At 37.9% G+C, this 27,609-nt stretch overlaps 2 protein-coding genes and 2 pseudogenes across 2 annotated transcripts; 3 read left to right on the top strand and 1 right to left on the bottom strand.

The window, feature by feature from the left end:
- Window positions 1-2,365: 2,365 nt before the first annotated feature.
- On the top strand, window positions 2,366-4,477 carry LOC120178112 (reticulon-like protein B18). The gene is made up of 7 exons (XM_039184056.1): window positions 2,366-3,008; window positions 3,109-3,262; window positions 3,349-3,559; window positions 3,651-3,720; window positions 3,807-3,872; window positions 3,958-4,080; window positions 4,159-4,477. Exons 1-7 carry the CDS (start codon window positions 2,450-2,452, stop codon window positions 4,281-4,283), a joined length of 1,308 nt encoding a protein of 435 aa, XP_039039987.1. The 5' UTR covers window positions 2,366-2,449; the 3' UTR covers window positions 4,284-4,477.
- A 764-nt stretch (window positions 4,478-5,241) lies between these two features.
- LOC120178083 (ribosomal protein S14, mitochondrial-like) lies at window positions 5,242-6,863 on the bottom strand. The gene is made up of 3 exons (XM_039184031.1): window positions 6,655-6,863; window positions 6,441-6,562; window positions 5,242-5,793 (listed from the first exon to the last, which is right to left on the bottom strand). Exons 1-3 carry the CDS (start codon window positions 6,798-6,800, stop codon window positions 5,486-5,488), a joined length of 576 nt encoding a protein of 191 aa, XP_039039962.1. The 5' UTR covers window positions 6,801-6,863; the 3' UTR covers window positions 5,242-5,485.
- Window positions 6,864-6,920: 57 nt separating this feature from the next.
- Window positions 6,921-9,375, top strand: LOC120178223 (annotated as a pseudogene).
- A 47-nt stretch (window positions 9,376-9,422) lies between these two features.
- LOC120178135 lies at window positions 9,423-11,820 on the top strand (annotated as a pseudogene).
- The last annotated feature ends 15,789 nt before the right edge of the window (window positions 11,821-27,609 follow it).

Genomic DNA, 27,609 nt, shown 5'->3' with positions numbered 1-27,609 from the left:
GTTCAACTTCTTATTATCTAACCTCAAACCCTAACTAAACATCTTCTTATTCTTTATATATTCATCTTTTCTAACCTTAAACCCTAATCGAGCCTCTTCATATTATGTCTCTGTTAATCTTTTCTAACCCTAAACCTTAATTGAACATATTCATCTTCTATCTATGTTCATTTTCTCTAACATTAAACCTTAATTGAGCCTCTTTTTCTTCTTCTTCTTTTGTTCATCTTCTATAACCCTAATCGATATTATTCATCATTTTCTTCTTCTGTCTCTGTTTATCTTCTGTAACCCTAGATCTAACTAAGACTGTTCATCTACTTCTGTCTCTGTTTATTTACTCTAACCGAGACTATTACTCATTTCCATTCGAAACCTTTATTTTTTGTATGGTTTCATGGATAGTTTGTCTTATGAGTTATAGTTTCCATGTATTTTTTTCATTCCTTTTTTATTTTTTTATTTTAAATTTTAATATTCGAATTAATAATTTCTTTTTTGTCTTGTAAGAGAAACCCCAACAAATCAGAATGAATATCATTCTGAAAGAGGTAAACTACACCATCACCTCTCTGTTCGATTCCTTAAATATATTTTTTTAAATTTTTATGTGACTGGTATACTAACCCTAAGTTTTTAAGGGGATGTAAACGATCAAATGTCCGAAGCAATTGGTGTTAATAAATCCTCTAAGAGGAAGACCACATATTCATCCGAGTTTGGAAGATGAACTTCTCCTGTTTGGGAGCACTACACCTTTATCAAATCTGTCGATGTTTCTGTTTATGCCGAGTGTAAGTATTGCAAAGTGAAAATGTATAAAGCTAATTCTTATATAGGTAGATCTAACCCTAGAAGGTATACTGAGAAATGCCAAGCTTATAAGAATTTTATTGCTGAAAATCCTAGTATGGTAAGTTATTTTGATCAAAACAAATAATGTGAATTGTTGAGCATGAAAAACTTAGGGATTTGCATCATTACCTTAATTCTTTTGTTAAGGATATATCTAGGTATATTGTTACGTATTGCATGTTAGAGCATGAAAAACATAAAAAAAAATGCTACTTGATTCAATGCATTCTGTTTCAAGTCGTATTTGTTTTACGTGTGATAGGTTGTTTGCTTGCACTTCACATTCTTATTTTGCTTTTACTGCTTATTATGTTGATAATAATTGGAAACTTCAGTCTAAAATACTAAATTTTCGCAGTTTTCCTTCTCTATATTATGGTGAGTTAATCTTTAAGTTTGAAGGTAATTGATAGGTGGTCTGCTTGCACTTCATATTCTTATTGTGACTTGTTTGTTAATAGGGAAAATGAGTTGGATATCATTATTGATAATGAGTGAGAAACTGTTCAAACAATCTATGATTTTCTTGAGCCTTTTTATGAAATGACTACTATGTTCTCTGGTTCTAAGTATCTCACTTCTAACTTGTATTTGGCTAACGTTGTTGCAATTGAAAAATTGTTGTATGATGCTCATAATGATCAATTCAGTTCAATGGTAATATATAAGTAAGATAAATATCATATCAATTCAATAATAAGTTAGATCATTTACATGTTAAGTCAATTATAGGTCAGATTCATAAGAGGTCGGGTAATACCAGTTATTTATCAGGTTAGTATTAGGTTCGAGTTCATATCAGTCGGATGCAGATCGGGTTTAGTTATCATATTTTTTGTTCAATTCAGGTTTAAGACGTTCTCAGATCAGGTACAGGTCGGGTTCAAATCCACAATTTCCATGTCCAACTCGGGTTCAGGTCAACACCAGTTTCGACTCGAGTTAGCCACAACTCAAGTCAAATTTGTTTTGACTCGATTCGGTTTCAGTCAGTTTTACAAGTCTGGTAAGCTTTTTACATCCCTAAGTTTTTATGTCAATGATTATAGGAAAATGTCCTAATTATATTTTAGTTTGCGGTTATGCTTATAAATCTTCATTGTAATCTTGAATATTTTCTATTTTTAATAAAACTATCGACTTTTCTATCAATGTTTTTTGAATTATTGAAAAAAATTATTTAAAAAAAAAACTCTGATTCTGAATATACGAAATATGAAGCGTCTAAGAGAAAGGCGTAGATCGTTGGAAAGGATTCCAAAAGCAGGCCCAACTAAGGATTTAAATGGTTGGACCCACGACAAAGGAAAACCAAGATGGGCCGTTCCATTTTCTTACCGTTGTGAGAAGAGGGACCCACATTCCCTTTGAAAAACTTCCTTAAAAATTCCAAAAGAGATCAAAATCAAATCCCTCCCCCATTGTCCTCCAACGGCTCTTTCCATTTCTTCAACGATCCCTCTATATTTCTTCAACACAACTCCCCAAGATTCCTCATCACATCTTTTAATTCCTCGACTTTTCTCTCACCGATTCCCGGAAATCTAGCTAGCTCGCAATAAATTCGAAGAAACACCAGCAATCTATTCGAATAATGGATCCCATTTCGACCCCACCTTCGAACGCTCAGTCCAAATCAGTTTCTCGTCTAGCAAGAATCGGCTACTCCTCCGTTGCTGGATCCGGAGAACGAGAAAGACCCAATCTCCCACTTCTCTCTTTGGACCACATTTCGCCTTCCCCCAAGAAAGTGACTACTCCAGCTTCACCGTCCCCCCTTTCTCTTAGATCGTCTACCAGCTCTTTGCCTCTCCACGAACTTCTGCTTCTCTCCCCTGGTTCTCCTCTGCGAAAATCAACAACCCGACTCACCGATAGGATCGAAATGGCGGAGGAAGTTTCCGCGGCCGAGCAAGGTGGTGGTTATCGTAGGAATCGCAAAACCAGGGCTGCTCAGACGGGTGTTTTGGGATGTGGGACCCCTAGGAATAGTAGAAGGTCGAGGAGGAGGATGGAGATGGAGTTGAGAGATGAGAGGGATTTGATTTTGGGGGAGGAGATGGTGAAACAAAGGAAAAGAAGGCATAGCGGGAAACCGAAGAAGGAGAAACCCAGTTTGGTCCCTTCTCTTCCTTCTTCCAGTTTGTCCCCTAGTACGCATTTTTCCCTTTGTTTTTTTTTTCTATGTATCTTGGTTTTTGGCTTCTTGTGCTTCTTTATTCTTGATATGTCGTTGGTTTTTAATGGTTTTAGAAGCTGATGATTGCGAAAAGAGTAATCTTGATCGGATCGGGGAGATGATTACTGATATGGTCATGTGGACGGATGTTGCAAAATCAAGCCTCTGGTTTGGATTCGGATGTCTTTGTTTCCTATCTTCTTTCTTTACCAAAGGTGTTACTTTTAGGTAATATGTATCCTGTTCTTTTCATCTTCCATTGATTTTCATTATGGAATTTTACACTAACCCTGAATCGTTCATCATGTCTGTAGCATTTTCTCTGTGCTATCGCACATTGGTCTTCTATTTTTAGGCGTTTCCTTCTTCTCCAACTCAGTGTGTCATAATGTTGAGAAGAAGAATGAATTCAATCTGAGGGAAGAAGATTTTCTGACACTAGCTAAACTGGTACTTCCAGCAACAAATCTTGCAATTTCAGTGATTAGAAAACTCTTCTCCGGGGAACCATCCATGACCCTCAAGGTGATTACCAAAATCAAAATTTCCCTTTTTGGTTGTTGATGATAACAAACTCGAAAACTATATATGAAGCAATCTTTTCTTCTGAATGCAGGTTGCTCCATTGCTGTTCCTCGGAGCCGAGTATGGCCACATTATAACCCTGTGGAGACTTTGTGCATTTGGTAAAGGATTTTACATTGAATCTCTGTTAATGAAGGTTATGTTTATCTAAAATTTTGATGTGGAATCATTGTTTGCATTGGAGCAGGATTTTTCATCAGCTTCACCATGCCAAAACTGTACTCTTGTTACTATAGTCTAATAAACCAGAAGGGTACGCAATTATAGCCACCCAATATTTGATGATTTGTTTCTGGTTTTTGCAATATAGTGATGGAAGTGAATTTGTTGGTATGCAGCTGAGTACATGAAACAATTAGCCATTGAAGCATGGGGAGCTTGCTCTCGTAAAAAGCTTGTGGCAGCTTCAGCGGCAACTGTCTTTTGGAATCTCTCTAGTGTAAAAACCCGTGTTTTCATCGGTAAGTTGAGTGTATCAACTAATGTGTGAGGTTGTTTTCATCCTCTATTTTGGCTAACTTTGATGATTCTTCACACAGCATTCATAGCACTGGCAATAATCCGGTATTGTCGGCAACATCTACGGCAGGACTCGGTTGAAGGGGAGACTGAAGAAGTGGAACGAGACCAGTCACAGAAGGCCTTGGTGGTTGCAGGAGAGTAATCAAAGAAAAACTAATTTGGTTCTCTAATCATTCCAACACAAATGAACTGCTGTAATGAAGCTGGATTTTTGCCAGTAGGCTGATCTGATTACTAGAAAACAGAACCACTAACATGATGCATTCTTGTTTTGACATGTGTAAGACATTTGTTTCTTTAGTTTTTTTTTCATTAAATCAAACTGAGCTGGAGAGTTATCTAGATGACACCAATCAGGGCACTGCAAGATATATTAAGAATCCAAAACTACGAAATTGTGCTTGTACTAAAGCTATAGAAAGAGTGAAGGAGAGAAACGAAAATCATCCAAGAAAACAAATAAAGTAGTAGAGGAAAGATCTTACATAAATTGTGTTTGCATGTGCCCAATTCTACTTCATCCTTGCTTACTCAAGTGTCTTACATGTGTGTTTATTCAGAACATGAAAGCTTATCAAGAATATGTAATAAGAAGTCGCAAGAAGGATTTCATGTTATATTATATGAATCTATTTATGATTAAAATTTACATTATTTATAATCTAAAGGATTATCGATCGATAAATTACATCAAGTGGCTCAAGTTACAATATATTTCATAAAATATAATCTACTTTACTTTTGGTAGTAGAATACTAGCATATACATAAAGTGTCTAATGTGAAGAAGTCACTATTTACATAGTTGGTTTATATATGTCTAATAACAAATATGGTGGTTGCTTGTCTAATTGATGAAAACGTGTAGGCTCAACTTCCATGTTATCACTAAGATCCTTACTGATTGTGTTGAATTTGTTCTTATATCAATTTCAATAAACTGAAATAATTACATGAAACAGTTACATTATAAGTGCATTGAGCATCTTGCAGCAACATATCTCAAACTTTACAATGAAAAGATGATATCTGGCTAATATTACATCGTTGATGGAATTATATGGAATAAAAACACAGTAGCCATTGCTTAGTATCTTAGAACCGAAGAGCTTCTTATAGAAACCAATAAAGCAGGTAGAGGAAAACAAAATGCATTCAACTTAAAGCCTTAAAAGACTGGAGAGAAACCACAAAATAAGCATTAATCCTCCATTTATGTTGTATTCAATCACTTCTTAGCAGTAAAAAGCATAACATGTCTAGTCTAAGAAGCTAGAAAACAAATAAATAAGTCCAGTGATTTCTTTGGCGCCAGCTAACCCTTGTTCTATTGGTTAGGTGTTTTCTACCAAGATGCTTTCTTTATCCCCATCAAAGAACCTTCATTAGCTAATCCACGAAACACAATACGAGACATTCGAAAGAACGAATAAACGGAACGAGGGCGACCCGTGAAAATACACCGGTTTCTTACTCGTGCAAAGGAACTATTTCTTGGCAACTTGGACAACTTATAACGATGTTTGTCCCGCATTTCACTAGGAAGATTGGGATCTTTACAAAGGGCTTTATAAAGCTTTCGTCTCAATTCATATTTAGCTGCGAGCAATCTACGCTTGTGATCTCGGAGATTCCGCTTGTCCGACATCTTGCCTACAACATGAAAAGGAGGGGCACAAACCCTTTTACTAAAGAGTGAGGAGAAGCTAATTGAATGTAGTCTCAATATTTATAAAATAAAATTCACGACTCAATACATGAAAACTAAACTGAATCTGAGCCTATTTCCTAGGACAGCAACTACAAACAAGTACCTTTACTTTTCCTAGGACTACAAACAACCGAACAAGTACATTGGAGATGCTAACTAACCAGAAATCGAACCGAGGAAAAGAAAGACAAGGTAACATGGTAACATCCTAGGTAGCCAAGCATGAGAAGTTTCTACCAGACAAATTAATAAAACCACTACTTATCTATTGAATGCAAGTACACTACAAAAGAGAAACAGATATATGCTTTTATACTTGGTTTTCAAATGGATCCCTCCTATTACTTCAAATTTCAATCCTCAAATGCCCCCAAAGTATACAAAATAGTCTCTTCAACTTGCAACAAGAGATCTAGTAGTCATTCAGAAATGAAACAAGACTAAGGAAGAGAGCTCAAAAGGTTGAGCAGAATCCAATTAGCCAAAACAAAAGGGAAAAGCACATGAGTTATAGCAAATCGAGTTCTCATCGAAGCTCAATTATAAACAGACCAGAAAGCAAATAATGTAAAAGACCAAAATCCAATACCTTCCGAGAGTGAAGCATAGCCGCGGCGAGAAACAGTGAGCATCGAACTCGTCAAACCCGAAGCAGTCGCAGAATGATTCGGCAGCACCGATTGCAAGCCGGTGCTTGGTTCAACCGGACACCTTCAACACCCAAAACCAAAAGAGGATCTCCTTTATATATAGTAAAAAGATTTGACTTTTTTTTTTTTGCTTTACTGAGTTGAAAGGCAGACCTGAAAATGCAGTTGGAGAGAGGAATCCTTGAGGAGACACGAAACGGCGATGGTGCAGCTCTGGATTTTGGGGCGAGCCCAGCTGCAGCGCAGCGATCAAAACTTGATTGGAGAGCTGATCTTGCGGCGGCCACAAACGATGTCATTGGCAACTTAGCGGGGTATTCTAGATATCAAAAGATTTACCCTTTTCTTCTTTCTACTGCTGCTGCAAGGATTAGGGTTTTGGAAGCCTCTCCGGTCAAGACGAAACGGGTAAATCGATAATGGGCCAAAGGCTAAAAAAAGAAAGAAACCTTTTTTATTCGTAAAAGTTTCGGCCCAATAATCTTTTATTAGCCTGCTGAACGTTACCTACTTTTCTGTAGTGTTCATCAAGGGCAAAGGCCTCGACCTTTATAATTCATTAGATGCAATCAACTCGATTTTTTGGGAGCTCTTGAAGGAAGATAATTTCTTCTCTGTTCAAGGTACGTTATTTGCTTCCTTGCTTTCAATGTAAATTATTTGACGAAAAATTTCCTCTAGTTTTTTGGGTGTCAAAATAATAGGACCCAGCTAAGCTTTCAGCGTACCGAGACAGAAGATTCAATGGCGCTTAAGAGGAATTCGAGCAAGCACTCCTCGATTCGACCACCGTCTATATCGGAAACATATCTTTTTACACTACTGAAGAACAAGTTTACGAGCTTTTCTCTAGAGCCGGTGAAATTAAGAAAATAATCATGGGCCTTGACAAGAACTCTAAAACACCTTGTGGATTTTGCTTCTTCTTGTAACTCTCTTTTTCCCGTAAATTTTGGTAATATTCGTTTTACAGCTCTTTAATTGGTTGCTGCGTTTTTGTTTTTGGTGTGTTTTTTTATCAGGTATTATTCTAGGGAAGATGCAGAGGATGCTGTTAATTACATTAGCGGAACTATTCTTGACGACCGTCCGATTCGTGTAGATTTTGATTGGGGATTCGTTGAAGGAAGGCAATGGGGCCGTGGTCGAAGTGGTGGCCAAGTAAGTTCTTTTTGTTTTGCCTGCAACTGTGCAAATGCTTGGTTCAATGCATATATATAATTGAAAATTTACATTGTTTTGGCTTGTGGAATTGGATGTATAGTTTTGGACTAGTATAGTATGGATCTATGATATGTAAACGGGATGGAGAGAGAATTGCCAAACTTCTTTTTCTCGTTTTATATTTATGCAGGTACGAGATGAATATCGAACTGATTATGATCCTGATATATCCTTTCAATTGTTTGTTTGAAATTTGATTCTAATGATTTCTTATCTTGTTCCGAAACTAACGAAACATGCATGGGAATATTAATACTGAAGTCTATTATCTGTTCAGAATTTTGGATAATCACTTGTTTCGGCTCTCATGAGATCTTATGCATTGAGAAATACTATCATTGATGCCTAATAAAGCATTTTGATGTCTTCGGAATGCCTTTTTGTCTATATATTGTCTCCCACCTTAACGTGCTATATGGAGAGGTGGCTATGGAAAGTTAGTTCAAAGAGAGTTGGAAGCACAAAGGCAGCTCGTAGATTATGGTGCTGGGTCCCTGGGCTCCTTCCCACCGGTTATGGCCCCTCAGTGTGAGTTCCTACATACTTCTGATTATAGATCTATATAGTTTGCATTGTTGGTTAGACTTATTCCATTTTTCGGGCTCATAAAACCATGAAGATGGCTATTTTTTTATGCTCCTTGTTTTAAAATATGGATCTATAGAATCTAGTCAGCATGCTATATGTTAAAGAACTAAGAAAATGATAAGCTAATGGCTTCAAATGAAAACTGGAAGATGATAACGAGTGGAAAGGGAAAATGTTTGGCTCTCTTAGAAATGATTAGCCTCTCCTATAGTAAATTAATTATGAACATATATGGAAAAATAGACTTAATTTTATATTCTTGATAGATAATTCGTTTGCTTTTGGCAGAGTGAGGTGTTATTTTTTTCTTTTGTTTCTCAGTTTATACAAATTTCATTACTACTTATCATTTGTTCCCTGCATGGTATATTCTTTTGTACTGAAGAAAAATCTCCTGGATGCCATTTAAATTTTGTGTTTATGGACTTTTCTGTCCATTAATGTGCATTTCTTGTTGTTTCGGGTGTTAATATGCTTGGAGGAAAGATAAAACATACTGACATGTTATATAATTACAGATGGTAGGCATGCTGGGGGACATGGTCTTGGTGGTTCTTATCGTCATGGTAGAGGTATTTATCTTTGAAGTGCATTTCTAATTATTCTTGTCATGTGAACACCTGCTTAAGCTATTCATGGACTTGATTGATTGTTGATAAAGCAGATTACCATCGGAAGCGACACCAAGAGGATGACCGCTATGGACGTGAGTCCTCAAAGAGATCCTTGGATCATGAATCCAGGAGAGCCTCTGACCATGACTCTATACCGGTAATGCTTCACCACATTCTCTGAGTTATTAGTGTACCCCTTACTTGCTTTTAATTATATATGAGCCGTCAGGAGACCCTTTCGGGTGGAGATGGATGCTTCAGATAAAATGCCTTTAGGAATGGAAGAAAATTTAAAAATTAACTACTAATAAAAGATTATAGGATGCTAATTGCATCTGTTCACACATTTTAAACCATAATTTTGATTCAACAGGAAAAGAATCCACGTTTCTGAGAGGGTGGTGATTCTGATGATGAAGAAGAAGATGATCGTAATCGACGGCCTTAATGGGTAGTTTATGTTTTACAAAGTGTAAGATCCGGGTGGGGAACTGTTGGTATTTTCATGCAGTTGTAAGAGGTGCCCCAGATGTATAACGTTGGGGGTTTTCATGCTACAATTGAAGGAATCCATTTTTCATTTAATAGAACCTTAGCAGTTTATGATAAACATTACAATTCTATACATAATATATCAATCATTGAATCTTTATATCAACAGGCTTGAAGGGACTTTACCGGAGAGCATAACTCGGTCTGAAAAGTTGCACGAGCTGAAATTGTTCAATAACAAACTCAGCGGGCCATTGCCAAGTCAATTTGGTGCAAACTCGCCATTACAAAGCTTGGATTTATCTTATAATCAGTTTTCTGGTGAAATTCCAGAGAATTTGTGCGCCAAAAGGCAGCTAGAGGATATTATTTTGATTTATAATTCATTTTCAGGCAAAATTCCAGAAAGTCTAGGCAGATGCACGAGTTTAGACCGAGTCCGGCTCAAGCACAATCGTTTCTCGGGTCTAATTCCTGACGACTTCTGGGGGCTACCCAAAGTATTTCTGCTCGAGCTTGCCGAAAATTCGTTTGGTGGAGAAATTTCGAGGACGATTTCAAATGCTCACAATCTCTCCATTCTGTCAATTTCCAGAAACCGCTTCTCCGGATCGTTACCGGATGAAATCGGCTCTTTGGAGACACTGGTAGAGATATCTGCTAGTGAAAATGAGTTCACGGGTCAGATTGCTAGATCTTTAGTGAAACTGAGCCAGTTGGTTAAGCTTGATCTTAGTGAAAATGAGATCAATTGAACGATCCCAGAAGAAGTTAAGGGATTGATGAACTTGAACGAGTTAAATTTGGCTAACAATAGGCTATCTGGGAGTATTCCTGGTGATATCGGTAGCTTGCCTGTGCTTAATTATCTTGACCTTTCAAGTAACTCATTTTCGGGAAAGTTCCAATGGAGTTGCAGAATTTAAAGCTGAATGTGCTTAATTTGTCGAATAACCAGCTTTCAGGGGAGCTCCCTCCTCTTTATGACAAGGAAACTTATAGGGGCAGCTTCATCGGGAATCGTGATCTTTGGCCGAAGATAAATCGATCTAAGAACGATAACTGTATGTGGATTCTTACCTCCATTTTTGTGTTTGCCGGCCTGATTTTTGTTTTAGGGATTGTTTGGTTCTACATGAAGTACCAGAGTTTCAAAAAGAACAAGAAAAGTGCTACTGTAATCAAGTGGATATCATTTCATAAGATCTGTTTTAATGAATACGATCACGGATTGCCTCAAGGAAGAGAATGTGATAGGAAGTGGAGCCTCCGGCAAAGTTTACAAAATTATGCTTAGTAATGATGATGCAGTGGCCGTAAAAAAAATCAGTGGAGGTGTCAAGAAAAGAGATTCTCCGAGTGCTACTGATACAGAGAGAGATGAGTTCAAAACCGAAGTCGAAACACTGGGAAAAATCCGACACAAGAATATCGTGAGACTGGTGTTGTTGCAATGCAGGAGATGGACAACTTCTAGTTTACGAGTACATGCCAAATGGGTGGGGGATTTGTTGCATAGCAGCAAGGGAGGCTTGTTAGATTGGCCTACTAGGTATAAGATTGCTTTGGATGCAGCCGAGGGATTATCCTATTTGCATCATGATTGTGTTCCTCCGATCATTTACCGGGACATGAAATCGAACAACATATTGTTAGATGCAGAATTCGGTGCCAGAGTTGCAGATTTTGGAGTTGCCAAGTTTGTTCAAGGAGTTGGAAAAGCTGTGGAATCCATGTCTGTGATTGCAGGCTCCTATGGTTACATTGCACCAGGTTTGTTCCTTCTTGAAGCTTTTTGTTGATTGGTTAATTGTACACTGGCATGATAATATAAACTTTGTTGATTCATTATGTCTTCATTTGTATACAGAATATGCATATACCCTAAGAGTGAACGAGAAGAGTGACATCTACAGCTTCGGGGTCATCCTCTTAGAGTTAGTTACCGGTAAACCCCTGACCGATCTCGAGTTCGGGGAGAAAGACATGGTAACATGGGTCTCCTCAAGCTACAACCAAAAGGGAGCTGAGCAAGTAATCGACCCCAGACTGGACTCTACCTACAAGGAACGAATTTGCAGGGTACTCGATATTGGTATCCTATGCACCAATGCTCTTCCCATTAACCGCCCTTCAATGCGAAAGGTGGTCAAATTGTTGCAAGAAGCCGGTGGGGAGAACAAGTTCAATGCCGGTAAGGACGGAAAGCTCTCCCCTTATTTCTGCCACGGCGATGAAGCCTCTGATCAAGCTAGTATAGTTTAATTAGTGGTTCAGACCCACCATAGAGAAAGACATCAGACAATTGTACAAATAGCTTGTGAATTTCTTGAAACAATTGTCATTAAAGATATCGGAAAAGAGTACAGCTCCACTGGTTGAGTGAAGATAGCTGTAAGCAGATAGCAGAGCGTCGGCCAACCGAAGTTGCCGCCTTTCATAAGTGAATTGGGCCCTTTTTGTCTCTCTCAATCTATCATTCATGGCTATGATTTTCACAAGGAAATTTGACTAATGAATGGCAATGGACCCAAACAAAGGCGTCTGTTGCTTGAGAGCGACAGTGCCTGCAGGGTTGTTGTAGGCGTGTGCTCATTTACTAAATTAATGAAAAAAATAGCTCACTCTCACCCATTTGACATTGAACGCTTATACTCCTGGTATTTCTGGTGTTCGAACTCGAAACTTTAAAAAATAAGAACAATTCTTTTTCCTCTAGGTGGTTCGATTTGTGCATTTAAATCATACATTTATCTCTAAACTTCAAGTCATTTTTATTAAATCTTTGAAGTATCAATATTGAATCAATCGTATCTCATCAACCAAACCATTAATTTAAGAGAAAATCGCCTCAGTGACCAAAATTCTCATATAATATACGATTTTAATCAACTTTTTTCGGATTTGCCAAAATGACCAACAAAATCGCAATGTGATCGCTAATTCGCAACGCGATCTCCATTATCGCAAATTCGCGTTGCATTTCGCGTTGCGATAGTTGAAAATCGCGTTGCGATAGTTGAAAATCGCGTTGCGATAGTCTACAGTGTCGTTGCGATTTTCCCAATTCGCAATGCGAATAAGTAAATCGCAACGCGAATTGGGAAAATCGCAATGAGATACTGACTATCGCAATGCGATACTTACTATCGCAATGCGATAATACAAAATCGCAACGAGATACTGACTTTCGCAACGCGATAATACATAATCGCAATGCGATTTTCAAAGCGTCATTAGTATCCTGGCCAAGTATTTTATTTTTAAATTCCAAACACGAATATTAATATATTGGAACACTGAACCGTCCACAGTATATCCCGTAATCGCAACTCATAACCTAAAACTTAAAATCACAACTCAGTCCCATCTCCATCTCTCACTCTCTCACCCATCTCCGACGAAATCCGTCCCCATCTCCGGCGAAATCCGTCTATCTCCATCTCTCAGAGCCACCATCACAATCAGAAATGGAAAATCAACCAAATCAACCAACGAGGGTTAGTTTTTTTAATTATTTTCTTTTTGAAATTTTTGCATTATTATTAGGTTTTTCATATTGAAATTGATGATAAGTTTACTGGTAATTTCAATAATAGATTAACCATTTCACTTAGATTGCTTATTAAATCAACCGAGAATCGCAACGCGAAATGCAAATCGCAACGCGATTTTAGTTTCGCGTTGCGATTCTCTCGTTGCGATAGTCAAATTCGCGTTGCGATAGTCATTTTCGTGTTGCGATTTTCATTTTCAGAAACTATTCTTCTTCTGCAAATTGAAACTTGAATGAATTGCATTACTTCAACCAAAAAACAAAGACAAATACGAAATTCACAGTGTTGCAAATTTAAGTTTGAAGAATAAACTACTACTCTTTATGTTTATTATTGTTTTTGGTATATCTTCACATTGTAGTTTTTGGTATATCTAACTTAGTATGTTTATTGTTTTTGTAGAACTTTTATTCGGCTCAATTGACCTTAAGAAATAAAGTCAGCCTGACCAAAACAATTGCGTCGAAGCTTTCACCTGCACAAAGAAAAATATTTGAGGATACATGCTTCGGGCCATGGCTGAAAGTACAACATCCCGGTGGAGATGCGATGTTGACACACCTGTTTCTTCAAACCATGACTAGCGATCTACCAGAGACTATACAACGTCGTGATGAAGAGATATGGTTTGATTTTCCACCGGCGTATACGTGTTTTGGGCGGGAGGAGTTTTGCTTAATCACCGGTCTACGCTTCGGACACGATGATGTAGGTCGGTACACTAGACACATTACCCGCCCATCATGGCTATCCCGGGTTTTTCTTGAGCTGGAGAGGCCGAATCTACACGTAGAAGACCTGACAAGATTGTTGAATAAGAAAGATGGTTTTACTCGGATGGATGACGTCGACGTTGTCCGAGTATGCCTTCTAATTCTTTTGCATGCCGGCTTTTTAGGCAGAGAGGCCAGACAACCTATTCCAAATGATCTAATCAAATTGGTAGAAGACCTAAATGCGTGGAACCTGTTTCCGTGGGGCTCGTATTTATGGAAAGCTACATGGAATAAGTTATCGTCTGCCTTGGATGATCGAAAAAGTTTGCATGGCGATGGTTCCAAATACACTTTGGCAGGCTTTATTTGGGCCTTTAAGGTAAGAATTTTTATATAATGTTTCCAAAATTATAAGTAATTATTTAACAATTACTAATGTTTGTTATTATATTGTTTGTAGATTTGGATATTTGAGGCCTTTCCCGCCATGAAGACATATGCAATAAAAACTTCAAATGATATTCCCAGGGCTATTTCCTGGAAGAGGAAACGGACCTTGCAATGGGAAGATTTACTACGGTATACGACAATAAATAATGTAAGTTAACATAAATACTACCATATGTTTATAAACAAGTTATTACTAGTACACGTTTAACTTTGTTTGAGCTTTTATATTGTTAGGAGGCCAACACTCTTCTACAGAGGTTGACACCCACGGAAGCTGAGCTTGCCACTGATTGGTGGCAAGCTAGTAAGCGTTTTTTTAATGGAACGGTTGATGAGCAGCCTCCACTTCGGGAGCTATCACCTCGCCCAGAGCTATCACCTCACCCAGAGCCATCATCTGATCGACCCGACTATACACTTCCACAACGACAGCCATCACCTATTCTGTCACATCATCGAGCCTCTTCTCCACCATCACCGCAAGATAGGCGACCGACAAAGATGCCACGACGTTTATCTCCCTGTTCTCCACCTCCACCTCAACGGGATGAGTTAGGGGAGTTACGTGATGAGGTCAATGCCTTGCGTGAGGAGGTCGATACTTTACGCAAAGACGATGGTGCATGGCGTGTTGAGGTGTCTACATTACGCGGTGAGGTAGCCGCTCTACGTGAGATGGTAGCATCGTTGCAGAATGAGGTTCATACTCTACGCAACGAGGTAAGTTTAAGATTTTTCATACTCGTAATTCATTCGGTTGCTGCCAATACTGCTAAACTGTTTTTGTTAGTATTTGTTTTTGGTTTTGTTTTTGTCTTTTGGTTGAAGTAATGCAATCCATTCAAGTTTCAATTTGCAGAAGAAGAATAGTTTACTTTCGCAACACGAAAATGACTATCGCAACGCAGAAATGGCTATCGCAATGCGAAATGAAAATCGCAACGACAAAATCGCAATGCGAAATGAAATCGCAACGACAAAATCGCAATGCGATTTGTGTTTCGCGTTGCAATTTTGTCGTTGCGATTTCATTTCGCATTGCGATTTTGTCGTTGTGATTTTCATTTCGCATTGCGATAGCCATTTTTGCATTGCGATAGTCATTTTCGCGTTGCGATTTTAAGTTTCGTGTTGCGAAAGTAAACTATTCTTCTTCTGGAATGTTTATATATGTTGTCCTTTTAAATGTTTATATAAGTGCTTACTTCTGGAATGTTATCTGAGCATTTTGTGAACTATGATAGAATAATGACTTGGGTGAATACAATGCTAGTTTGAAACATATTTGTCTTTGTTTAATATCATGTCTGTTTATTTACTGATTTATGTATTAATTTTTTTTAGCGGCCCGATAAGGTGGATGCTTTACGTCGGGTTTTCCTTGCACGACGGAGTTCACGCATCAGACGGCGTGGACGTGCTATTATGTCTCCGTTCACCCCAATGGTGCGAAGACTCCGCAAGAAGAAGCCCGACTCACCTGTCATCCCTCAAGAGTCCCCTCCAATCGTTCAAGAGGCCCCTATCCTCCCTCAAGAGTCCCCCCCACCGTTCAAGAGGCCACTGTCATCGTTGAAGAGGTCCCTCCCACCATTCCAGAGTCCGATTCACATGGGGTAATATATCGAAGTATTGAGAAACCCCCACCGGTTCCGGACATGATGGATGAGAGTTGGCTCTCGTATGAGTTACCGGCTAGTACCCTTCCGATATCTGAAGTGGAGAGGAGACAACTACCGGAAACAATTGTGGATAATACCCTTTGGGCTAAGACCACAGTTGATTTTTATCTACATGAGCGGAGCCAAGGGTGTTACACTGACATAAGCAAACTCAACGATGAAATGTTTTTGTTGCTTAATCGGTCTTGGTGGGGTGTGCTATTAGGGGTTGAAGACAGTGGCTATTTCGATGGGGAGGTAAGTCTTATATTTTTCTTATATATGATTTTGATTAATTTTTTTAAAAATTAATGTAATTCACTAATATATGTATTTTTTTGTAAAACAACATATCGATGCGTGGGTGTCACGTCTACTAATAATAAGGAAGCTTAGGAAAAATAAAAAAAATTCGCTATATACAATAATGCCGGCGGCTTTTCACGCAGTTCACTTGAAGAATCAACGAGATGAATCATTTTCGTTGGGCAATGGACAAGCTAAACTTTATCCTGCATGGTGGGAGGTCGATAAGGTTAGTGTTTATTTTTTAAATTTTTTAAAGGTGTTCATAAATAAGTACGTAAATAAATGAATTATTACTTATGATTGCAGGTGTTTATCCCTGTTTTGGAATGTCGTCATTGGCTTCTCGTCCAACTTCAGCTCCCATCCCTGAAGATAATAGTGTATGACAGCATGATAAATTACATATCACTGTCTGATTTGAGAGATATGATCAAGGGATGGAGCTCTCATTTGGCTAAATTCTTGGATGGGATTAATTATTGGACTCATTCTGGACACAAGAAGCCAAAGAAGTTCAATGTCACAGTTGTCAAAGACGAGACCGCGCCACAACAATCGCCGGGAGCCAGAGGGGATTGTGGTCCTCTCGTATGCTTGTGCTTGGCGCGTTTGACGACGGGAAGCACAGAGTTTCTACCTCCCACCGATAGAGATAGAGCTGCAATAGGCTTGTGGTTTCGGCATTATATGGCTAGAGCAATATATTCAAGACGCTGCCTACCTGCATCCGCCTTATGAAAGTGTCCATTGTTAATTGGTAAGTCAAATGCAAGTTTTGTTAACATATATACTCCTTTTGGTTTGAAAATGTTTGGTTAAGTACCTAGAATTCAATAATTTGCTGTTTGTAGGTTTTAGATGTGTAGGAAGTCTTGTTTGAGCAAATGCTTGGTTTCTGCAGGTTAATCCTTAAGTGAGCTGCGTGAAATGGATGTATGGGGTCACAAAGTTGTTGATTCATTGATTCAATTATTTATGAAGAAATAAGAATTATTATTATTTTTTGATTGTTTAATTGATTTGTAAAAGATGATTTGTAAATGTTGATTTGTTTAATTGATGTGTACATAATTCTTATTTGTGCTTGTTTAATTGATTGAAATGTAATAGTTGATTTGTTGATTTTCAATCTGCATTATGTTGAAGGCAAAACAGACTATCGCAACACGAAACTGACTATCGCAACGAGAAAATCGCAATGCGAAATGAAAATCGCAATGCGAAATGAAAATCGCAACGAGAAAATCGCAATGCGATTTTCATTTTGCATTGCGATTTTCTAGTTGCGATAGCCATTTTCGCATTGCGATTTTTCATTTCGAATTGCGATTTTCGCGTTGCGATAGCCATTTTTGCGTTGCAATTTCCCCGTTGCGATAGTCAAATGAATATCTAATAAGTGATAACAACTGAACAGATCATAGCAATGTTCAAACTCAAGTTACTAATACATGCCTAACTGAAAATGTTAAAAGTGCACACATAAAATACACATAATACAACGTTTGCATTTAAAAATCACCTAAGTTAACAGTCCCAAAAGGTGAAGCCGGTTGTGATTGGGATTTTGAAGATGATTGCGATTTTCAGAATCTCGTTGCGAAAGTCAGAATCTCGTTGTGATTTTGTATTATCTCGTTGCGATAGTCAGTATCGCATTGCGATTTTCCAAATTCGCATTGCGATTTACTTATTCGCATTGCGAATTAGGAAAATCGCAACTCGATACTTACTTTCGCAATGAGATAATACAGAATCGCAATGCGATTTTCAAAGTTCGCAATAGGTTTTAGTTTCGCAACACAAATTTTTTGTGTATATATCTACGCAGAAGCAATAACTCATAACCTAAATCCCTAAATCGCAACTCATTCCATCTCCATATATCACTCTCTCCGGCGACATCCGTTCTTACATCCTTCCCCATCCGGCAACAGGTCTTAGTTTCGCAGCTCGTTTGTTTAGTAAATTAATTTACAACCATGAAATCATCTAATATTGATCATATTTGGATATATTTGTGTTTTGGAGGGTCATGGGAGAATGCTCATGGTGTTTTACAATATATGTCTTTACCCATGAATCTTCAACTAAAACTGTCATTAAAAAAGTTAACTTATGAAACTCTAATGTTACGTGTTTCAAAGAAATTGAATTTAGAGCCCCTAAGTGGATTTAGGCTATCTTATCAGAGGAATGGTAAAGTTTATTTGTTAACCGACAATGAAGATGTTGAACGATTCATTGCTTACATTAGTGTTTCAAGTGATGATGTTACATTGTATGTTGTTGAACCTAGAAGTAGTATTGTTGGGTCAGTAGTGGGTAGTAATCAACTAAGTTTTTCTCAAAACCCACAACCTTTCTCTAATCCAAATCCCAATAAACTTTCAGCACCAAATTCTGGTTTTCGTATTGACCAATTAGACGATGATGAGCCAAGAGAAAAAATTGTGAGTACTAGTCAGTATTTGAAATTTGATCTTGGTCAATACCCGGACTTTGATATTGGTCAATACTCGGATTTTGATGATGTTTCAGAAGAAGAAACAGACCCTACGTGTAATGATTTTGATATTGGTCAATACTCGAATTTTGATGATGAAACAACCGTTGCCGAGGAAGATGTTGTTGATGATAATGAGGAGGAAGTGGAGGCTGTGAATGAACATGTTGAACATCCATTCTGTAATTCATATAATCCTGAAGAAGAAAAAGAAGAAGAAAAAGAAGAAGAAAAAGTCCCCGAAGAAAAGAAAATGCCACGGGAGTATAACTGGAATATGCCATAATTACTTCAGATACCGGAAGAAGAGTTGGTAAAGAAAGCAGTTGATTGTTACACAAAAGTTATTCGTATCAAGAAAGATGATTGTTTTGATACAAAGGAAGACTTGAAGATAGCTTTGTATACGAAATGTGTGGAAGATGGCTATCAACTAAAAGTTAACAAATCAAGCAAAGATCGTTTCGAAACAAGGTGTATGATTGACAAAAACTGTACGTGGCGTATGATTGCAAAGAGGATAAAAGATTGCGAAATGTTTCAAGTTAGGACTTTTATTGATAAACATACATGTTCAAGAACCCAAGTTTTTCCTAACCATAGACAGGCAAACAAAAAGGTGTTGGGTGGTTTTCTGGCTGAGTTAATGTTTTTGAATGGCAGGGTATATCGGGGACATGAAATTATGACTGACATGAATGCTCGGTTCAAGATTAGTATATCATATTCTCAAGCTTGGAGAGCCAAATGTTATGCCTTGGAATTGTTGAGGGGGTCGCTAGAAGCATCGTTTGCCCAACTGCCGGTTTATTGTCACAATTTAAAGCTGAAAATCCTGGGTCGGTAACTCATATCAAAACAGATAGAGATGGACGCTTTGAGTTGCTGTTTATCGCCATTGGTGCTGCGGTTAGTAAATCAATATAATTCTGTTGACTCATTTCTGTTAGTTACATGCATTTCACATTTAAATGATTATATTTCTTGTGTATATTATTTTGTAGATTCGTTCGTTTATTACTTGCATGCACCCAGTTATTATAGTTGACGGAGCACATTTGAAAGGTCGATACATTGGAGTAAACTTATTAGCAGTAGCCATGGATGCTAACAATGGGATATTGCCAATAGCTTACGGGGTTGGCAAATCTGAAACCTCTGATTCATGGACATGGTTTATGGGGCATCTTAGGGATTGCATAGGTCCTATTAGCAATCTGACAATCATATCCGATAGGGCAAACTCAATTGACAACGCTGTTAGAAGGTGTTTCCCAGATGCTTTTCATGGACTTTGTGGTGTTTATTTGTATAGAAATCTAAAATCAAGGTCTGCTGGTATAAAAAAGCACAAATGGACATACTGGAAGGCTGTAAAAGCTTATCGGGAAGTGGATTTCAATAAGCATATAAACTGTTTAAGACGTGTTTTGCCTCAGTGTGCTCAAACACTAGAAGATGTCGGGTTTGAAATATGGTCAAGAGTACATCAACTTGGAGCAAGATATGGTTTCATGACGTCTAATAGTGCAGAATCAATCAACGCTCTAAGTCGTCATTCCCGGAAATTACCCATTACTATGTTAATGGAGTTTTTTCGAGCCTCTATTCAACAGTGGTACTACAAGAAAAGAAACCATGCAGGTATTATTTCTTTGAATTCGTAACTTATCATATATTTTACTAAGTATTATTTATTTAAATTTACAAGAACATTGGAACATCGTGTTACACCATGGACTGAAAAAAAGATAACGAAACGTGTTGTGAAGTCAACGTCATGGAGAGTTGAACCATGTTCAAATACTTTGTTTGAAGTACTGGATAATAACTTAAATGGGCTTGTCGATCTAAATGCAAGGACGTGTAGTTGTATGAAATGGCAAACATCTGGTTATCCGTGTGGCCATGTTATAAAAGTTGCTCTTCATCTAAACCAAGATGATTCAAGCACATACGCTATGGATTGCTACACTACAGAAGTATATCGACAGACTTATGCCGAGATTGTCTACCCTATTCCACATCCTTCTGAGTGGGACATACCAGATGACTTACAAACAGTTTTGCCACCAGCCATGGACAGAAGGCTACCTGGCCGACCAAAAAGTCACGATCGTATACCGTCTAAGGGTGAAGAGAAGAAGAGATCGACATGTAGTCGGTGCAAGGAAAGTGGTCATACAAGGTTGACATGTGGATCACCAGTGCCATCACAATCATCTTTTCCTCTACCAAAATATGGATCATCATCAAAATCCAAAGCTCATATGGTGTCAAGAAAAAGGCAATCAAAATCGCAATCATCTTTAAAATCCCAATCATAACTGGCTTCACCTTTTGGGACTGTTAACTTAGGTGATTTTTAAATGCAAACGTTGTATTATGTAGATTTTATGTGTGAACTTTTAACATTTTCAGTTAGGCATGTATTAGTAACTTGAGTTTGAAAATTGCTATGATCTGTTCAATTGTTATCACTTAATAGGCAATCATCTTAATGTCTATCGCAACGCGGAAATTACTATCGCAATGCGAAATGAAAATCGCAATGAGAGAATCGCAATGCGAAATGAAAATCGCAACGCTAATTTCGCAATGCGAAATGAAAATCGCAACGAGGGAATCGCAATGCGAAATGAAAATCGCAACACGAATTTAATTTCGCGTTGCGATTCTCTCGTTGCGATTTTCATTTCGCGTTGCGATTATCTCGTTGCGATTTTCATTTCACATTGCGATAGTACTTTTTGCCTTCAACATAATGCAGATTGAAATCAACAAAATCAACCATTACATTTCAATCAATTAAACAAGCATAAATAAGAATTATGTTAACATCAATTAAACAAATCAACTTTTACAAATCACATTTTACAAATCAATTAAACAATCAAAAAATAAGCAATAATTATTAGAGAAAATAACACTTCTACTATTGAATCAACTTTTGCAGCCATACATCATTTTCACGCAGCTCACTTATGAGATTAACCTGCATAAACCAAACATTTGCTCAAACAACACTTTCTACACATCTAAAACCTACAAACAGTAAATTATTGAATTCTAGGTACTTAACCAAACATTTTCAAACCACAAGCCTATAAACATACCAATTGTTTATGGACATTTTTATAACGCGGATGCAGGTAGGCAGCGTCTCGTATATATCGATCTAGCCATATAATGTCGAAACCACAAGCCTACTGCAGCTCTATCTATATCGGTGGGAGGTAGATACTTTATAATTCCTGTGATCAAACGGTCTAACGCCAAGCATACGAGAGGACCACAATCCCCTCTGGGTCCTTTCGTTTATTGTGGTGCGGTCTCGTCTCTGCTAACTGTAATATTGAGCTTCTTTGGCTTCTTGTTTCCAGAACGAGTCCAATAATTTATCGCATCCAAGAATTTAGCCAAATAAGAGCTCCATCCCTTAATAATATCTCTTAAATCAGCCAATGATATGTAATTTATCATGCTGTCATATACTATTGCCTTAAGGGATGGGATCTGAAGCTCGACGAGAAGCCAATGGTTACGTTCCAAAACAGGGATAAACACATGCAATTATAAGTAATAATTCATTCATTTGCGCACTTATTTATAAAGTTTAGCTTGTCCATTGCCCAACGCAAATGATTCATCTCGTTGATTCTTCAAGTGAACGGCGTTAAAAGACGTCGGCATAATTGTATATCGTGTATTTCTTTTATTTTCCTTAAGTTTCCTAATTATTAGAAGACGTGACACCCACGCATCGATATGCTGTTTTACAAAAAAAGACATATATTAGTAACTTACATAAATTTACAAAAAAATAATCAAATTAAAATATAAGAAAAATATAAGACTTACCCCTCCATCGAAATAGCCATTGTCTTCGACCCCTAATAATACGCCCCACCAAGACCGATCAAGCAACAAATAGATATCATCGTTGAGCTTGCATATGTCAGTGAAACACCCCTGGCTTCGCTCATGTAGATAAAAATCAACTGTGGTCTTAGCCCAAAGGGTATTATCCAGAATTATGTCCGGTAGTTGTTTCCTCTCCACTTCAGATACCGGTATGGTACTGGCCGGTAACTCATACGAGAGCCAACTTGAATCCATCATGTCCGACACGTCAGAGGGTTTCTCAAGAATTCTACATATGACGCCATGTGAATCGGGCTCTTGAATGGTGGGAGGGACCTCTTCAACGATGACAGTGGCCTCTTGAACGGTGGGAGGGGACTCTCGAGGAATGATAGGGGCCTCTTCAACGATAGGAGTGGACTCTTGAGGGATGACAGTGGCCTCTTGAACGGTGGGAGGGGACTCTCGAGGAATGATAGGGGCCTCTTCAATAATAGGAGTGGACTCTTGAGGGATGACAGGCGAGTCGGGCTTCTTCTTGCGGTGTCTTCGCACTATTGGGGTATACGGAGACTTAATAGCACGTGCACTCCGTCTGATGCGTGAACTCTATCGTGCAAGAAAAACCCGACGTAAAGCATCCACCTTATCGGTCCGCTAAATAATTAAATACAAATATCAGTAAATAAACAGACATGATATTTAAACAGTGAAAACAAAGACAAATTGTAACACCCCCAACCCATACCCGACCCGGATATGAGTCAGAGATACTACATTGACTTTAAAACACAACTCTTAATAAATAATAGTAAAATATTTGAACTTGTATTAAGAAAATACAATAATATACATACTGTAATATGAGTTTACAAAAATATTCAGAGCATACACAACTTAACCCTTTAATTACATGCCAACTGCTATTTACATCACAAAATGACCTACTGATTAAGTTGCTTCTGATCTGATGGTTGCAGGAGTAATACTGTCAAGCTGCTTCACCTGTCTCTTCTAATTTCCCGGATCCTACGTGTGAAACACTCACACGCTAAGTCATCGACTTAGTGAGGCAACAATCATAAGGCAATGTAATGTAATGAAAATGTCAGGATCATATGAGATGAGATGCAAACATGTACTTAATCAATATAGTATACTTCATCAATATCCATACCTGTAAGCGTATGACGGTAACATTCATTATTATGTATTAATAAGTTTATTGGCCCATGATAGCATATTGAGAACCTAAGGTATTTGAGTAATGTGAGGTTGTGCACTATGCTGTCACCACAGCTCGTATAAATGCACCGAAGTGCCCGTAGAATTGCACCGAAGTGCCCGTAGAATTGCACCGAAGTGCCCGTAGAATTGCACCGAAGTGCCCGTAGAATGATGTCCATAAGGACCACGTAGAATTCCTTAAGAATCATATACATATACTATGGATCAAGTATGTGTCTTTCAAGACTTCACACAGGTTCCAAAGGATATACATATGTCCTAAAGAACCGAGTATACCCTCTACCCTTGGCATGCCAACTATACCTATAGTTCTCATCTACATAACATGGGCTTATACATTTCCCGTAGTTCATATCGCGTAGACATAGTATTTCCATACCTTTAACACATAGGCATATCATTTACATACCTTTATCACATAGTGCATATAACTTTTCTGCATAATCATGTCATGTATCATAATATGGAATGTAATCATATGTCAAAATATGGAATCTAGACTTATCACAAGTCTAGAACTGAATATACTATTATATTCATGCTATGCATATGCACTCACCTATACTTCTTTGCCTTTTCCTCGATCAATCCTACTTGTAGATTGTTCCCGAACTCGAGTAGGCTCGGTATCTACATAAACATAATTTTTAAGATGATCATCAGATGTCTATGTCTTGAAATTAAGCTTTAATAGCTTACTAATTTAAAGAATTTATAGCTTAATCTTGCTTTCTTTTCTTTCTTCTTCTTTTTCTCATGGGGGAATCGGTTCCCCCCCTTAGGGGTATCGATTCCCCTCAAGCAATCTGGAATTTCATATACGATGAGGGGGTATCGGTTCCCCCCCTGGGGGTATCGATTCCCCTCTTGCATTCTGGAAATTCATTTCGTTGAAGGGGTATCGGTTCCCCTTAAATGGGTACCGATTCCCCTAACCCAGAAATCCTATTTTGAGCCTGGAAATCATCTAATTTCAACTCAAACATACTTATTTCAATCCCTTTAACACTCTTAGCTCTCATACACTTACTTAAACTAATTATTAACCATTCAATACCTCTAAAACTAAGAAAACTCCTCATCCATATAGAATTGAAGAATCTTACTCCAATTTCAACTTGTTCTAATTTCAATTCTATTACTTCATACTTCTTAATTAGCTTATTGACAAGTCAAAAATCTGATTCAAACATCAAAACTCATTCCTATCAAGATTTCATCTAAAAACTCATTTTCCAAATCCTTCTCTAAATCACTTATCTTGTTGTTTTAATGTCCTATAAGCTTTCCTTTAGCTTATATAACATCTAAGCTTCCATTTCCAATCTTAAAACATCAAAGAAACTACCAAGTTCAGTTTCTTACCTTTAATTGCAAGCCCAACGTTGAGAGAAGGAAGAGAAGAAAATAAGGAAGAAGGAAGAAGAAATGGGAGGTTCTGGAACCTAAAATAACACGTGGGTATCATATATACCCCATAACATCTTATTTTAATTAAAATTTCCTTCCAAATGACCATTTGGTCCCTACCTTCATTTCATATTTACTAACCTTTATTTTTAAACTATATAATCATTCTACTTTAATCCCCAAATGTTGAAACTTTGCAAATCAATCACTCACCCGACATGGAGGATGTTACAAATCTCTCCCCCTTAAGAAAATTCGTCCTCGAATTTTTCATTGCACGAACAAATGAGGGTATTGATGTCGCATATCCTCTTCACGCTCCCACGTTGCTTCTTCTACTCTGTGATTTCTCCACAACACTTTGACCAAAGGAATAATCTTGTTCCTCAATTTCTTAACTTCATGTGCTAAAATTTGAATTGGTTCTTCTTCATAAGTCAAGTCAGGGCGAACCTCAATCTCCTCTGGTGCCACGATATGAGAAGGGTCAGATCTATATCTTCGAAGCATTGAAACGTGAAAAACATCATGTATCTTTTCCATCTCATGTGGTAAAGTTAGCTGATATGCTACAGGTCCTACTCTCTTTACAATCTCATATGGTCCAATAAACCGAGGACTCAATTTTCCTTTCCGACCAAATCTCAACACCTTCTTCCATGGAGACACTTTTAAAAACACCTTATCTCCAACTTGAAATTCAATTTCCTTCCTTTTAAGATCCGAATAGGACTTTTGCCGATCAGAGGCCACTTTGAGGTTATGCTGAATTTCTCGAACTTTCTGTTCTACATCTTGAATTAAATCCGGACCAAGAACACTTCGGTCTTTGAGTTCATACCAATTTAATGGAGTACGACATTTTCTTCCATATAATGCTTCATAGGGGGCCATCTTTATACTAGACTGATAACTATTGTTGTAAGCGAACTCTGCCAGCGGTAAATACTTTTCCCATGATTCTTTAAATTCCATTACGCACGCTCTCAACATATCTTCCAATATCTGAATAGTTCTCTCTGATTGCCCATCAGTCTGAGGATGAAAAGCCGTACTAAAGTTTAAACGAGTCCCCAACACTCCATGCAAAGATTTCCAGAATCTAGAAGTGAATCGAGGGTCCCGATCAGAGACTATGGAAACAGGTACTCCATGCAATCTAATAACTTCTCTAATATACAGCTCTGCATACTTTTCCATAGAGAAATCCGTTCTAACAGGGAGGAAATGCGCTGACTTAGTTAATCGATCAACAATTACCCAGATTGATTCTCTTTTGTTCGGAGTCAAGGGTAACCCCGAAACAAAATCCATCGTAACATTTTCCCACTTCCATTGAGGAATGAAAAGCGGTTGCAATAATCCTGATGGAACTTGATGCTCGGCTTTGACTTGTTGACATATCAAACATTTAGACACAAATTCTGTGATGCTTCGCTTCATCCCTGACCACCAAAATCGATCCTTCAAATCCATATACATCTTGGTTCCACCCGGGTGCATCGTTAACGGACTGCAATGAGCCTCTGTTAATATCTCCTTCTTCAAGTCGTCATTGTCGGGTATTACTATTCTTCCTTTAAAATAAAGATTTCCATCTGACTTAATCTCAAAGTCTTTAATCTCTTTGTTCTTTACTTGCTCAATTCTTTTCAAACACATTTCATCTTTACCTTGCAATTCTCCTATTCGTTCCAACCATGTTGGTCTAAGGGTTAATTCTGCACAAAGACCACCGTCTCCTGTTAAAGATAATCTTGCATCCATAGCTCGTAAAGCTGCAAACGTCTTTCTACTCAGAGCATCTGCTACCACATTAGCCTTTCCGGGATGATAGTCAATTATCACATCATAATCCTTTAAGAACTCTACCCATCTACGTTGCCTCAAATTCAATTGTTTTTGAGTCATCAGGTACTTCAGGCTCTTATGATCCGTATATAAGTAACAACGCTCCCCATAAAGATAATGACGCCAAATCCTGAGAGCGAATACTACAGCAGCCATTTCTAGATCATGAGTGGGGTAATTCCTTTAATGTGGTTTCAACTGTCTCGATGCGTACGCTACCACTTTTCCTTCTTGCATTAGTACACACCCCAACCCGTTATGGGATGCGTCACTGTATACTACAAAATTCTTGCCAGATTCCGGTTGAACCAATATCGGAGTTTCCGTCAGAATTCTCTTTAAAACTTCGAAGCTTTCTTGACATCCAGAAGTCCAAACAAATGGTACGTTCTTTCCCATTAGCTTTGTTAAAGGCAGCACAATCATAGAAAAATTCTTAACGAATCTTCGATAATAACCGGCAAGTCCAAGAAAACTCCGAACTTCAGACACATTCTTAGGAACTTCCCAATCCATTATAGCTTTAACTTTCTGAGGGTCTACTCTAATCCCAACTGCCGAGATCACATGCCCCAGGAAAATTACTTCCTTTAACCAGAACTCACATTTGGACAATTT

This window comes from Hibiscus syriacus, unplaced genomic scaffold, assembly GCF_006381635.1.
Source record: "Hibiscus syriacus cultivar Baekdansim isolate YM2019G1 unplaced genomic scaffold, ASM638163v2 tig00112344_pilon, whole genome shotgun sequence".
NCBI lineage: Eukaryota > Viridiplantae > Streptophyta > Magnoliopsida > Malvales > Malvaceae > Hibiscus > Hibiscus syriacus.
This window is presented reverse-complemented; position numbering and strand designations above follow the sequence as displayed.